This window comes from Takifugu rubripes, chromosome 11 (assembly GCF_901000725.2).
Source record: "Takifugu rubripes chromosome 11, fTakRub1.2, whole genome shotgun sequence".
NCBI classification, from domain to species: domain Eukaryota; kingdom Metazoa; phylum Chordata; class Actinopteri; order Tetraodontiformes; family Tetraodontidae; genus Takifugu; species Takifugu rubripes.
The window spans coordinates 10,717,072-10,731,707 of NC_042295.1; the positions used below are offsets into that span (position 1 = coordinate 10,717,072).

Below are 14,636 nucleotides of genomic sequence, written 5' to 3' on the forward strand. Positions count from 1 at the left end.
GAATGACTTGCAATGAAAGGCGATGTAATGGAACCCAGACAGGCAAATACCCATTAAGCAGAGGAATGCAATTGGAGACTGTAACTTGCCCCCAGGTGCGAGTGAATGGCGCCCTTTCAATGGACGGATGACCTGTCCGGTTTGTCTTTAATGTTGTTTTATTCCTTTTCTAATGTGAATTTTTTTTTTCTTTTACATCGTGACATCCACGCTTCGACTTTACACGTGTTGACTTCACCATACATGACTGGCAAGACTGGCGTCTGGGACTTTAGCAGACATGGCTGTCACTCAGCCTCTCACTGTGAAAGCAAGCAAATGTTTGGCACGCTCAGGATTCCTGGTGGGATTGACGGCAGAGCTCAGAGCGGCACACGACAACGCCCAACACCGAAGGGGCGTGTAGCCGAGCACTGAGGCCCCCCCACCACACACACACACACACACACACACACACACACACACACACACAGCATGGCTCATATTAAATACCTGGGATTATTACGGTATCAATATCATCGTGTTGACATTGGGCACCACTTAGCTCATCATTTTAATAAGTTGGTCACATGATCCTCCGTCACACTGAGCTATTTTAATTAAGGAACTGCGCAAAGACTGCAAATTTGACAACTTTGTAAAATATTCCATTAGCGCAGACACCAGAAGAGACAATGGGAATTGAGCAAAGAAGATTGAGGCCAGCGCCTGGATAGTGGGAATTGCAGGGATGTGTGTGTTAAAGGGGAGCTGGTTGTAAATACTGTACACTTTTACAGACGCTGAAGCAGCAACAGAAGACAATCGTAGCCAGCAGTCGAGGCTGCGTGATGTTTTGACAACCTCCTCAGTGCACTTAGTTCGGTCGCTCTTCTTCTGAGGCTTTGCTGCTGCATGCGGCTTGACAGGAAAGAGAGAGAGGAGGATATGGGGAGAGGGGAGAAGCATGTTTCCATGGCAACTGCTAGAGCTGAATAACTGTGGTTCAGATGCATGGGCAGCAACTCACTTCCTACTTAAAAGTATTGAGTCGCGGATATGACCACCTTGGGTGTCCAATGTTCTGTTATGCCCAGAATCTCAATGCTAATTTTCAGACCCTTTTTTTTTCTCTTTCTTTCTTTGCAAATCAGAAAAATAATGCAGGTTCAAGCACTTAAAGTAATATACAATAATAAGTATGGGAGAACATGTTGCTTTGATTGCTTTGAGTGTTGCCTATTTGAGTAGGTGCACCTAGAAGATCACGGCGTTCCCTTCATTTTTTGTTGGTTGGTGTGTATAATTCAGACTTTAATCCCACCCTTCCCTCCCTTTGGTGTCGTTTCGCCCGCACTTAAAAGCCAAAATGACGTCTCTGTCAGCCACGATGAGGATGAAGATGTAAAAAATAGTGGGAAAGGTGAAGATGTCATGTCAAATGACTGCACACAGTAATAAATCTTAAACAGTCAGCTTATGTTGAGAGGGCAGGGACACGCTGTCAGCACATGCAGTCGTAGTCTCCAGCGCTCGGACAATAATGAAGCTGACAGTCGCTGAAGCTCGCAGCGATCTTTGTGTGTGACATGCCCCGAGAGGACAGCGTGATCCCAGCTGCCAAACAGCCACTGCTGAATTAAAGGTGCCTGTTCTCCCAAAGTCTCCAAATAATCCCTGTAAATTAAAACACAATACTCATTTGACAGGTATGTCATTTTAATAAGTTTGAAATGGCGAACTGTGAGATATTTTGGCCACATCATTCAGCTCTGACTGAGATTTAACCCCCTCGAGGCGTCACACACTCGACCTAATTGACTCGGCGAATTTAGTAATCGTGTAATGAATCCAATTTCAGCGGAGACGTTTCGCACAGACACGTAGTCCATTTATTGCCATTCAGCTCCTCGTCCATTAGACCAGCTCTTCACGGTCGAGTTATTTTCACTCATTCTCGTGTTTTCTTTTTTCACCAGCTTCAAAGTTCAAAACTGGATCATATTCCAGGCTGAAACGCCGGCCCAGCCACCTTTCATTCTTAAAATAAAGGCTTGAACAGAAGAACCTATTTAATTGCGATTAAATCAATTTGAATTATTGACTTTAGCTATTCTTGCAGCGGTTTTGGACATGGGACAGACCGAATTCTTTGTCCCAAGTGAGTTTCTGATGCAGCTGTAAGCTACGCCCTATTAGTTGCTTGATCTACCGCTAAGAGCTAACTGGGTCTGTGTTCAGGGTTCCATCTGTGCCTCCAGCATCTTCTCCTGCTCTCTAGATTGTTTTACTTTCGTTTTGGACGGATTCCCTCCTCCTAAATAAGACCTACTTCAGATTCAGAGTTGGTGAGCGTGTGTGCAGAAAACAAACACAGCTGAGCTGCTCACACTCTGGTGTCTGCATTTGGGCCGGAAGATCCTGGTCTGCGACGTAGAGCACGAGCCCTCCTCAGGTAGAGCTCCATTCAGGCCAAATTAGGTCAGTGTGCTGTTCCTAAACCACTTCTGGCTGAAATCCTCAGTTTTTTTTGTATCAGTCATTTAACAGTTATTATCTTTTAACTGTGTGTGTCTGTGTGACCAGAATAATCCCACACAGCCAGTGAAGTACGTGACGACCTTCGGTCTGGGCCTTCGGTAATATCTAATAGGACAGGCAGCAACGCCAGGGGCGTTGTTTCACAGATAGCTTCAGATGCTCAGGAAAGAGGTCAACCTCTGAAAAATATTCTCAACCATATACGGAGCCTCTGCTCTTCAAACCTTATCAGTCACTGCCTGACTGTGCAAAAGGTCTGTGTATTCCTTTGGGGAACATTAAGATTCAAAGTAGTTTCAGGCTACAGACCTTAAAACGGAAGATAGGCCACATTTGTTTGGTTTTATACCTTATATTAATGCCATTTATTGCTCTTTTCTCATCATTTTGCCTGATTCCGAGCGCCAGAGAGATGCTGCATAGAATGCATAATCAATCTTCATTTCCATTCCTAATGGGAGCGAATGCACTAGTGATCATTAACAACCCCATCGACAAAAGATACGGGCACAAACATGCAGTCGCGTCAAATCAACAGCCGGCAGATGAAGCAGATGGGAGAGTTTAACTAACTGCAGGAGCTTCTCAAAGCCATTTTGCTCGAATAGACAAATGTGAATTAGACAATCACAGCTGAATAGAGATTTCCTTTTCATGCACGCCGGTGCTTCTCAGGGAGGAAATCTGGCAGCGCGAGCTTGTTCTGTCTCAGGTGCACAGCTGCACTGCGATCCACAGTGATACGAGCACCTCCATATGTACAGCACGCCGTCGCCCCGTAGATGTTTTAATGAGGTTCAAGATGTGGAAGCACAGAAGGGGATGTTTAGAGAGGTGTTCAGTTGGCGCTAACTAGCCCCAAATATTAGATCATCATCTACGGGGGGACGAAATGAACCTCGCGACACCGCAGAGGTAAACATAAACACAACATTAAGCTACTGTACATGGCATGAATCTATCCCATATGATCGGAATCTTTTAACACTGCATGCTGCCAGCCGTGGTGTAGCATTATGCCATTGTATGTTTAATAAGCGCTCTTCCTGTAAATTAGGAGCCCTAAGAGTCACTGAAGACCCACAGAGACACTAATTACTGGCATTAGATTTGTTCTTTAGTCATGAATCATAAACAGTAGGCCTCCAAACACATCACCCCGCAGCTATAATCAACTGTGACATCATGTTGCCTTCATGCTCGCACGGTTCACATACATTACTTAGCTCCAGAAATTTGCACGGCCGAAAAAAAGGATTTATATGGGTTCTTGTTAGAGTTGGCCATGTTTGCATAGGTTTCAGTTTTTTTCCTGCTCCATAACTTTGGTAAGATGTTCAGACGTCGATAAAAATGTTTACGAATGCACGGCGCAACAGCCCAACGTCTCCCTTTCAAGGGACTTGTTTTTGGCCCAAATGGGCACCAGCCGCACTCATTTCCTCCGGCCAATTCAAGCCCAATCTTTTCCATCACATTAGCATAGGGTCGGTTCTCTGTTGGTGAGTCTTGTGAAAATAGAACAGACTATGTGATTCTGATACCTGCCTTTTAACTCCCTGCCTCTTTGAATATCAAAACCTGCGTGGAAGCACAATTTGGCTCATGAAAGAATAAGCCCTCAAGCAACTGTCACACATGTAATCAATTACAGTGAATTGCGCTCCGCTCCCCTGTTAGTGGAATAAACGAGCGTAGTGTGGCGGCAGAGATGCCGCAAAGTGTTTTATACGATAGAAAAGAGCTCACCGATGTGAAGAAAGATAAATATCGCTCATTCCTTTGCACGTTGGCCATGTATTTTCCGTTAAATCTGCTGGTTGCAACGTTCTCCCCTGTGTCGTCTCGTTGCACATTGATTACAGTGCATGCACAGTCAGAGGCTAACACACTGTAGAGGTGCAACCTGGACTAATGTTGTTTTATTTCACAAAAATAGTTTCGGTGCTTGACTTTTTAAGAGCAAGTCTGTGACAGTAATACCCATTTTGACATAAAGTTTATACACTTAGAACCGATCAAAGCGGTAAATCGTGATCAGATCAATTGAAACGTTCCATCCATCCATCCATTCTCTGCCGCTTATCCGGGGTCGGGTCGCGGGGGCAGCAGCCTAAGGAGAGAAGCCCAGACTTCCCTCTCCCCAGCTACCTCCTCCAGCTCATCCGGAGGGATCCCCAGGCGTTCCCAGGCCAGTCGAGAGACATAGTCTCTCCAACGTGTCCTGGGTCTCCCCGGGGGTCTCCTACCGGAGGGACATGCCCTGAACACCTCACCAGGGAGGCGTCCAGGGGGCATCCTGACTAGATGCCCAAGCCACCCCATCTGGCTCCTCTCAACGCGGAGGAGCAGCGACTCTACTCCGAGCTCCTCCCGGATGGCAGAGCTTCTCACCCTATCTCTAAGGGAGAGCCCAGCCACCCTACGGAGGAAGCTCATTTCAGCCGCTTGTACCCGTGATCTTGTTCTTTCGGTCATTACCCAAAGCTCATGACCATAGGTGAGGGTAGGAACGAAGATCGACCGGTAAATCGAGAGCTTCGCCTTTCGGCTCAGCTCTCTCTTCACCACAACGGACCGGTGCAGAGTCCGCATTACTGCGGATGCCGCACCGATCCGCCTGTCGATCTCCCGCTCCATTTTTCCCTCACTCGTGAACAAGACCCCGAGGTACTTAAACTCCTCCACTTGGGGCAGGATCTCCTCCTTTACCCGGAGAAGGCACTCCACCTTTTTCCGGTCGAGAACCATGGCCTCGGATTTGGAGGTGCTGATTCTCATCCCAGCCGCTTCACATGCGGCGGCAAACCGATCCAGTGATAGTTGGAGGTCACGGGCCGATGACGCCAACAGGACCACATCATCCGCAAAAAGCAGAGACCCGATCCTGAGGTCACCAAACCGGATCCCCTCAACACCATGACTGCACCTAGAAATTCTGTCCATAAAAAATTATGAACAGAATCGGTGACAAAGGGCAGCCCTGGTGGAGGCCAACCCTCACCGGAAACGAGTTCGACTTACTGCCAGCAATTCGGACCAAACTCTGGCACCGATCGTACAGGGAGCGGACAGCCCGTATCAGCGGGCCCGACACCCCATACTCTCGGAGGACCCCCCACAGGACCCCCCGAGGGACACGGTCGAATGCCTTCTCCAAGTCCACAAAACACATGTGGACTGGTTGGGCAAACTCCCATGCACCCTCGAAGACCCTGCTGAGGGTGTAGAGCTGGTCCACTGTTCCACGCCCAGGACGAAAACCACATTGCTCCTCCTGAATCCGAGGTTCGACTATCCGGCGGACCCTCCTCTCCAGTACCCCTGAATAGACCTTACCAGGGAGGCTGAGGAGTGTGATCCCCCTATAGTTGGAACACACCCTCCGGTCCCCCTTCTTAAAAAGAGGGACTACCACCCCGGTCTGCCAATCCAGCGGCACTGCCCCTGATGTCCACGCGATGTTGCAGAGTCGAGTCAACCACGACAGCCCTACAACATCCAGAGCCTTAAGGGACTCTGGGCGGATCTCATCCACCCCCGGGGCCTTGCCACCGAGGAGTTTTTTAACTACCTCGGCAACTTCAGCCCCGGAGATACGAGAGCCCATCTCCAGGTCCCCAGGCCCTACTTCCTCACTGGAAGGCGTGTTGGTGGGATTGAGGAGGTCCTCGAAGTATTCCTTCCACCGATCCACAACATCCCGAGTTGAGGTCAGCAGCACACCATCACCACTATACACAGCGTTGACAGTGCACTGCTTCCCCCTCCTCAGACGCCGGATAGTGGTCCAGAACCTTTTCGAGGCCGTCCGAAAGTCGTTCTCCATGGCCTCACCGAACTCTTCCCATGCCCGAGTCTTTGCCTCGGCAACCGCCGTAGCTGCACTCCGCTTGGCACGCCGGTACCCATCTGCTGCCTCAGGAGTCCCACAGGCCAGTAAGGCCCGATACGACTCCTTCTTCAGCTTGACGGCATCCCTCGGGCATTGCCACCACGACAGGCACCAACCACCTTGCGGCCACAGCACCGGTCAGCTGCCTCAACAATGGAGGCACGGAACACGGTCCACTCGGACTCAATGTCCCCCGCCTCCCCCGGGACATGGTCAAAGCTCTCCCGGAGGCGTGAGTTGAAGCTCCTTCTGACAGGGGACTCTGCCAGGCGTTCCCAGCAGACCCTCACAACACGTTTGGGCCTGCCAGGTCTGTCCGGCATCCTTCCCCACCATCGGAGCCAACTCACCACCAGGTGGTGATCAGTTGACAGCTCCGCCCCTCTCTTCACCCGAGTGTCCAGAACATGCGGCCGCAAATCCGATGACACAACCACAAAGTCGATCATCGATCTGCGGCCTAAGGCGTCCTGGTGCCAAGTGCACATGTGGACGCCTTTATGTCTGAACAAGGTGTTCGTTATGGACAATCTGAGACGAGCACAGAAGTCCAATAACAAAACACCACTCGGGTTCAGATCAGGGGGGCCGTTCTTCCCAATCACACCTCTCCAGGTCACACTGTCATTGCCAACGTGAGCATTGAAGTCACCCAGGAGGACGAGGGAGCCCCCAGAAGGGGCACTCTCCAGCACTCCCTCTAAGGACTCCAAAAAGGGTGGATACGCTGAACTGCCGTTTGGACCATAGGCACAAACAACAGTCAGGATCCGTCCCCCCACCCGAAGGCGAAGGGAGGCTACCCTCTCATCCACCGGGGTAAACTCCAATACACAGGCACTGAGCTGGGGAGCAACCAGAATTGCCACCCCTGCTCGTTGCCTCTCACCATCGGCAACTCCAGAGTGGTAGAGAGTCCAACCCCTCTCAAGAAGACTGGTTCCAGAGCCCTTGCCGTGCGTCGAGGTGAGGCCAACTATATCTAGTCGGAACTTCTCAACCTCGCGCACCAACTCAGGCTCCTTTCCCACCAGAGAGGTGACATTCCATGTCCCTAGAGCCAGTTTGTGCAGCCGGGAATCAGACCGCCAAGGTCCCTGCCTCTGGCTGCTACCCAAAACACAATGCACCCGACCCCCTTGGCCCCTCCTGCAGGTGGTGAGCCCACGGGAAGGGGGTCCCATGTTGCCTCTTCGGGCTGCGCCTGGCCGGACTCCATGGGCAGAGGTCCGGCCACCAGGCGCTCGCCAACGTGCCCCACCCCCAGGCCTGGCTCCAGGAGGGGGCCCCGGTGACCCGCATCCGGGCAAGGGAAACTTGGCACCAATGTTGTTCAGCATCATTAGGGGGTCCTGGGCTACGCTTTGTCTGGTCCCTCACCTAGGACCTGTTTGCCATGGGTGGCCCTACCAGGGGCATATAGCCCCAGACAACGGAGCTCCTGGGATCATTGGGACACGCAAACCCCTCCACCACGATAAGGTGGCAGCCCAGGGAGGGGGCAATTGCAACGTTGTTCAAAGCTATTAAACAAACTAAAATGATGCCGATGCGACATTTAATCTGGTGGATAAGCTGTTGCCTTTTTACTACATGTCGCGATTTTGAGTTATCACACAATAATATGCATTTATCAAGCAGAGCTTCTTGTTTACTTGACTTTGCTGAAACTGTGTCAAGTATTTGATTGTTTCTGCAGTTTAATGCTGCTGTTTTATGCTTCCACGTTTCTCATTTGTTCTATTTTTCATCCGTAGTTTCACTGGAAGTCCAAATCACACCTACTCATGGAGAGATCAGCCTCGGAGAGTCCAAATTCTTCATGTGTGAAGGTAAGGTCAGGCCACCATCTGTGATTGGTATATTTTGCACACCTCTTAAGATGTGGGACAGAAAATCTGTTTCCTCCTGTTTGATATTGGCTGATATTAAACTTGGAACCGCAGGCATCGGCCCTCGCTGGCGTGAACAATCTTCATTTCTGTCTCTGGGAATATGGCAGGTGCGTATATTTTCCATACCCCCTTCATAACGCCGCTGTTTCCTGTGCTCTCAGTTGCAGGTGTTGCCAAACACATAGACTGGTTCGGCCCAAGCGGGGAGAGAATAGAGCAGAACAGCCCAGACATAACCGTCACCCGTAACGATGAGTCATCCTCCATCCTCACGCTGTATAAAGCCGGGACCGACGACGCTGGGGTGTACAAGTGCGTCGCCACCAACGGGGACCAGCAAGCGGAGTCAACCGTCAAAGTGAAAATCTTTCGTGAGTTTCGCCCTCGCTCTGAATTATTGATTGCTACGAGCGGAGGAGAGAGAAAAAAGTGCAGCCTATTGAACTCTCAGTTTTTCGCTGCCTGCTCAAGGGCAATGCATTTCCCCCTTTTCTTTCAAAGTCAGGATGGATTTTTCATCTGTTCAATAAATGGTCGGAAGACCATTAGAGGACTGCTTAATGATCCCGTCTGTTGTGCAGCTCTTGTGATTAATGGCTTACATTTTCCACGAATGCCAAATATCAGCCGACGTCCATCAGAGACAAAATACTTTCCCCAAACACATATTTCACTTCCTGTTGGAGGCTTGAATGAAGCGTCCGCCGGCGCAGACGCAGTCACACGCGTGCACAGGTTGTTGTTTGTTCCCGGGGGTCCGGTTAGCTGACGAGGAAACCGGGAAGCTACGTTTTAAGGAGGAAAAAGCATCTCGCTGCATTGCACCCCATTGACTTTGCTTGTCGTCCACCCACAACGTCCCAGATGCGCACATGCACGCTCTGAAAGTGGTTGCCACTGGCGGCACAGGACCGCCTCTTTCATCTTCAGCTGAAGAGAATGTGATGAGCTCAGCAGTTTAGTAGACACCCGCAGACGAGAGTTGGACACGAAAAGTTTCGGCACTTGTTATTTCTTGTAATGCAGTTTTATAAACGGGAGCTTAAATCCACGTTCTCTGAGTCAAGAGCAGAAACTCCATCACCTGGAATGACTTCTAGGACACACTGGATGTGAGTTTTTCTTAGTGGAAATAAATTTGGCTCTGAATTAATAGTTTTTTTGGCTGCTGAGCCCAGCGCCCTTGTGATTCTGATAAGGAAATAGCAGGCAGTTATTAAGAATTACTCCTACTGATAGTGAGGCCTGGACTCTTAATGACTTTTCTGTTAAAGAACAATACATGTTCTCTGCAAAAATGTGTGCAAGAGGGAGCAAGATGCCTGTTTTGGGCAGCGATGGGAACTGTAGGAGATGAGATTAAGGCCAAAGTGGATGAATAAAACCGCTTTGCATGTTTTTCAGAAAAAATCACCTTCAGAAATGCCCCCTCCCCCCAAGAGTTCACAGAAGGAGACAACGCTGACATCATCTGTGATGTCGTCAGTTCGCCTCCACCTACCGTTCTTTGGAAGTATAAAGGAAGGAAAATACAAATGGAAAAAGACGGTAAGATAACTTTATTTTATTAATCTTTGAAATATAAGGTGCCACCTGCAGCCACGATCCTGAATCTTTTCTCTGAACTTGGAGCTTTTCTTCCTGGTCCCCTCTTTCCTCCAGGGCTCTGAAAACAAAAATTAATTTGGTTTTGAATTGGAATATACAACTTGTTATCCACCCCAGACACTGAGCAATATCACCACACCAATGGATCTGCTGGTTCTGCTCCGCAGGAAAATAATAACACCAACTCATGTGTGGGCCGTATTATTATTTTAAATCACTTCATGATTAAAATCGCTCCCTTCTCTTTTAAAATCCAGACTAGGGCCATGTTCAGTTTGGAGCTGCTGCTCAGTTTAGCTTTCTGTCGTGCTTTCATTCCTGTAGTCCGTGCACTCATAGAGTTTGAAGAACCAAGAGCACAGAAATACATTTTTGTAGTTCATAGATCGTAGAGAAGTTTTCACCTTAAGTTATAATCCTTCACGTGACCGTGACCTTGAATGGTTCAGGTGTTCAACCAACCTCTCTCAACCTTTACTCCCCCTTGCTTCTTTAGTTCGGTTTAAGGAGCTGAGTAACAATCATCTTCAAATCCGCGGCATAAAGAAGACCGACGAGGGCCCGTACACGTGTGAGGGACGCCTCATGGCCCGGGGCGAGATCGACTTCCGCGTTATTAAAGTCATTGTGAACGGTGGGTAAACCTCTCTCCTGTACACCCTTTTCTTCTCCCATTTGTTCCCATGTGCATTCCCATGTAGCAGGTGTCCCACAGTGCACGAGTTAGCCGAATATCCTCAGAGAAGCTCAGATTCAGCATCAATATGGAAACAGTTGCCCAGAGCAACTGTGTATCAAAGATGTTCTGTGCTAATTAGGGCTGTTTCCATACTGGGGCCAGCGAAGTAGTGCGCCTAAAATAAATGTTCTGATATTGTCGCTGCGCTCCGCCTCCTGCTCTGCACATATCTCATCTCTGTTTTTCACCATGGTGGTAAGTGTTTGTCTCTGTTTCAGTCCTCCCCACCATTAGGGTTTGGCAAACAGAGGTCAATGCCACAGCAGATGTCGGGCAGCCTGCAATGCTGACATGTGCTGTTGATGGATATCCTGAGCCAATGGTGACCTGGACAAGGTAAAACTCTGCACCCAGGTCAAAAAAACGGAATGTTTCAATGTTTATTAGGTGTGCTGTAGTGTTTACCACATTTACTGTATCATTTTACCACATTTATTTTAAGAGATCTTTGCTTTTTCTGTGTATTTCTCCCAGAGTTGTTGGCTGTCGCATCATAGTTCTGCTTTTTTTTCTCCCCTGAATCACTGTTAAGAATCTATTTATAGATGGAATCTGGAGCCTCTGAAACAGAGAATTGTAATAAAGAATTGTTGCTCTTTTATTATTTCCACATTTGAAATAACCATGAATGTCAGACTCAGCCGTGACAGTCCTTATGGATAATAGTCAGCATCTTGTTTACGCGGCAATAGGAGCTTTTTCCTTGTGAGGTGCTGATGTCAAGTTTATATTGACGTCTGGAACTCACATGAAGTACAGCCCCTTAAACACGATATCCTCCCAGATTATATCGACTGCGACGGAAATTTGAATTCATTTCGCTTTTTTCTGTTCACATTTATGGATTCCGCAGGAACGAGGTTGTCTTGGAGGCAGGCGAGAAGTACAGATTCAATGAGGATGGCTCCGAAATGACGTTACTGGATGTGGCGAAGCTGGATGAGGGAGAATACACCTGCATCGCCAAAAACAAGGCCGGGGAAAGCGAGCAGGAACTCAGTCTGAGAGTGTTCGGTGAGCAACAGCGTTCAGCGGAGTGACACTTTAAATGCTCCACGTGTGGAGCTGAGCTACAAGAGTGTAGGAGGGCGAGGAATAATCATCTGTTTTGTGAGAGATTAGACGAGAGGTGTTGTTCAACGTGGGCTGAACTTATTTCATGTGAAGATGAAACTTAAAGGGTTTAGAGGACTAATCAAGTGGGATTAACTGAGCTGCCCTCTGTGTCGCGTTTTTATCCATTAATTAATGTTTCCAGTTTTGATCTTGCTCTATAACAATTTTCTCTTATTTTTTTTCCTTCGTGGTGTGCACATTTGGGATTTTGACATTCAAACTTCAGCGTTTTTGCGTTGGTGGTGCTAGATCTTTTGGGTGTGCCAGTAAAATTGTGTTTGGCCACATTTCCTGAGTGTAGATGTGAATTCTGGGGCGTTTCAGAGATGTTTAGACCCATCTCCATGATTCTAGATGAAGGTAACTGTCATTTCCAGTCAGCTTGTATCCCAGCGGTTACTTTAATGTGTCGTATTTGTTCTAAGGCCCTTGAAACTGCATATTTTACTGTTTTGTTTCCTATTATGGGATCAAAGTGTCACTGTTGCAGCTCTCTCCAGGTTAAATTAATTGCGCTGTGATCAGACTTTTCTTCCAGAGGTAAATGAACACGATGGCCGCCTGCTTTGAGACTAAAGTCATTTAGAAGTCAAGCTTGGTTCCCCCGCCGCTCCTTCTCACTGCACTTGTTCTCGACTGCTCCCTAACGTTGCTGCGGTTCCAAAGACTCTGCTGTCGTGCTTTCAGTGAAACCTAAGATCACGTATATCCTCAACACGACCGCCTCAGAGATGGAGGAGCAGGTCACTCTGACGTGTGAGGCCTCAGGAGATCCCACCCCCACCATCAGCTGGAGCTACGGTGGGAACGTCTTCAGTGAAGGAGAGCAGGTAGGACAACGTTGTTACACCCTTGTATTAACACCAGTATAATGATGGTTGGATTCTTGGTTGAATAAATAAAGCAATCTTTAACCTCCTTTAAAACAACATTCTTATTAAATAGTACCAATGTAATAATAATTACCTTTTAATAACACAAAGCCGGCGGCTACTGCAGCTAAAATGTAGGAAATAAATCACAGGATTTGTGCTGGTGAAACATTTTCACCACTTTTTCCCCCTCCCCAACCCTTGAATGGTTCCCTTAAATTAACAGCTCCTTAGCGACGGCCCAGTGGAGCTCATGTAACAAGTTCAGAGAGACTCCAGCAGAAAGCCAATGATGTCGAGTGCACTCGAATTAGACTTTTTCCTTTGAATTCGCACTTTCCTCAAATGCCAAAAGAAAGTAAAAGTATATTATAAATAAAGTAAATACAGTTCGGTCTGCAGGAGTAGGCACTTTGCACCAGAACGACGAAGCGTTTCAGCATTTTCAATCACTGTTATCATTCTTCTGCCCATGCTGGTGATTGAAAAGTTTCTGCATTAATATGTCCTAATTTAGAATGCTTTTTCTGTCATATTGTGCCACCATCTCTTAAATTTGTTTCTACTTTGGTCTCACGTTATATCATTTACGCTCCAGTGCAGGAAGAGAAAACAATGAGTGGTTTTTCAGAGACTTCAGGTTCCCACGCGGCCTGAATATTTACAGCTGCGGCGTTTGAGGGGGGAGTACTTCCGAGGTTCTGTAGCTCATGAAGGAAATTGTGGAGCCAGTCCATCACATGCACTACATTTTCTTCCTACAGGCACATCTTAACAGGATCTATCAGGTATGAAACCCCGCGTGGCACAGAAATGTACTGGAACAGTGGCAAAGTTTGCCTCTAGTGTAACCAAATAACCCAACTTTTATTGAGCATCTCCCAACTCCCAACTTGAAATTTAAAAAAAAAAAAAAAAAAACCCCAAGGAATGATCTCGTCAGTTTAAGTAATTCATTTAACCGTTGCATGCTCCAAGTGCGGCGAGACCGCCGATCTTGTGGTAGAAAACCTCTAGAACTTATCTCACAAGATCGGGTACAAACATGGTTATTAACTCGATCATTTCTGTGTCGCTGTCGCCTTATTAAAGCTCTCCATCACAGCATGAAGGTTGCCTGAATTCAAGTCCAGCTCAGTCTGTCTGTCATCTCCATAGTGGCCTAGATTGTCTGTTTTCGTCAATATGACTTTAAAATTGGGCAGTAAATGCTCCACTTGAAGTCTAGTCAGAGAGATTTTATCAAATGATCGCTCCCCGCTGGCAGAAATTAACCTGATTATTGCCAGGGCCTGGGAACATGTGGATCCTGCTGACTGGTAGAAGTGGTCAAATCATCTGCGCGACAAATTGTTGAAATGCAGTAACCTTTTCATTGCAAGCGCAGCCACTGTGGCCAGAGTTCTGGACGTTAAATAACTCCCACCCACAGGCGTGGGAGTTGGATACGACAGGCTTCGAGTGGAGCATTGCATCGAGTGCAAAATACGCTTCCACCAGTGTGATGCACTTCAGGACAGGAGGGATTTCTGGCTTTCTAAACCCATGTATCGCACATCCTGCAGTCGTACGGTCTCCACCTGTTATTAATAGATAGTTTTGTAATTAGTGGGGGGGGCACACGATGCAAGCGAGCAGAGCGGTTGGTTCAGAACGACAGTTTTTGGCTCTGGAAAAGGCTCAATTCTTGACTCTCCTCCCAGGTTGTGTCCGTTATCTCCCCTCAGACACACGTCAGAAGCGTCACCAGTCACTCGTGGCCTCCTACACTCGGCTGCTGTATTTTGTTTTACACAAAAAAGAAAAGCGTCGCGACACGCGTCGTCCCGTAATCCAAGGACACGCTGGGTGATCGACAGCTGACCAGAAACAGGTTCTTTCTTCCCGATCATCCCTGAAGTGGGAGAGGGAGATATTTCTTTTCCTTTGCAGTCTGATTGTCAGATAGGCTGCTGACTGGAGATCAGCAGGGTAGAGGTTTTTTGAAAGAC

General features: G+C 47.9%; 1 protein-coding gene across 15 annotated transcripts in view; it reads left to right on the top strand.

Moving 5' to 3' along the window:
• ncam1b (neural cell adhesion molecule 1b) overlaps positions 1-14,636 on the top strand; it is a 41,624-nt gene that overhangs the window by 9,423 nt on the left and 17,565 nt on the right. For 8 of the 15 annotated variants that reach the window (XM_029844453.1, XM_029844454.1, XM_029844456.1 and 5 more), the window contains exons 2-9: positions 8,173-8,247; positions 8,472-8,681; positions 9,715-9,858; positions 10,415-10,552; positions 10,876-10,993; positions 11,511-11,671; positions 12,461-12,603; positions 13,410-13,433. In XM_029844453.1, coding sequence (XP_029700313.1) covers positions 8,173-8,247; positions 8,472-8,681; positions 9,715-9,858; positions 10,415-10,552; positions 10,876-10,993; positions 11,511-11,671; positions 12,461-12,603; positions 13,410-13,433 — 1,013 coding nt within the window. The remainder of the gene's footprint in view (positions 1-8,172; positions 8,248-8,471; positions 8,682-9,714; positions 9,859-10,414; positions 10,553-10,875; positions 10,994-11,510; positions 11,672-12,460; positions 12,604-13,409; positions 13,434-14,636) is intronic. The other 7 variants (XM_029844455.1, XM_029844464.1, XM_029844458.1 and 4 more) reach the window with 1 other exon arrangement.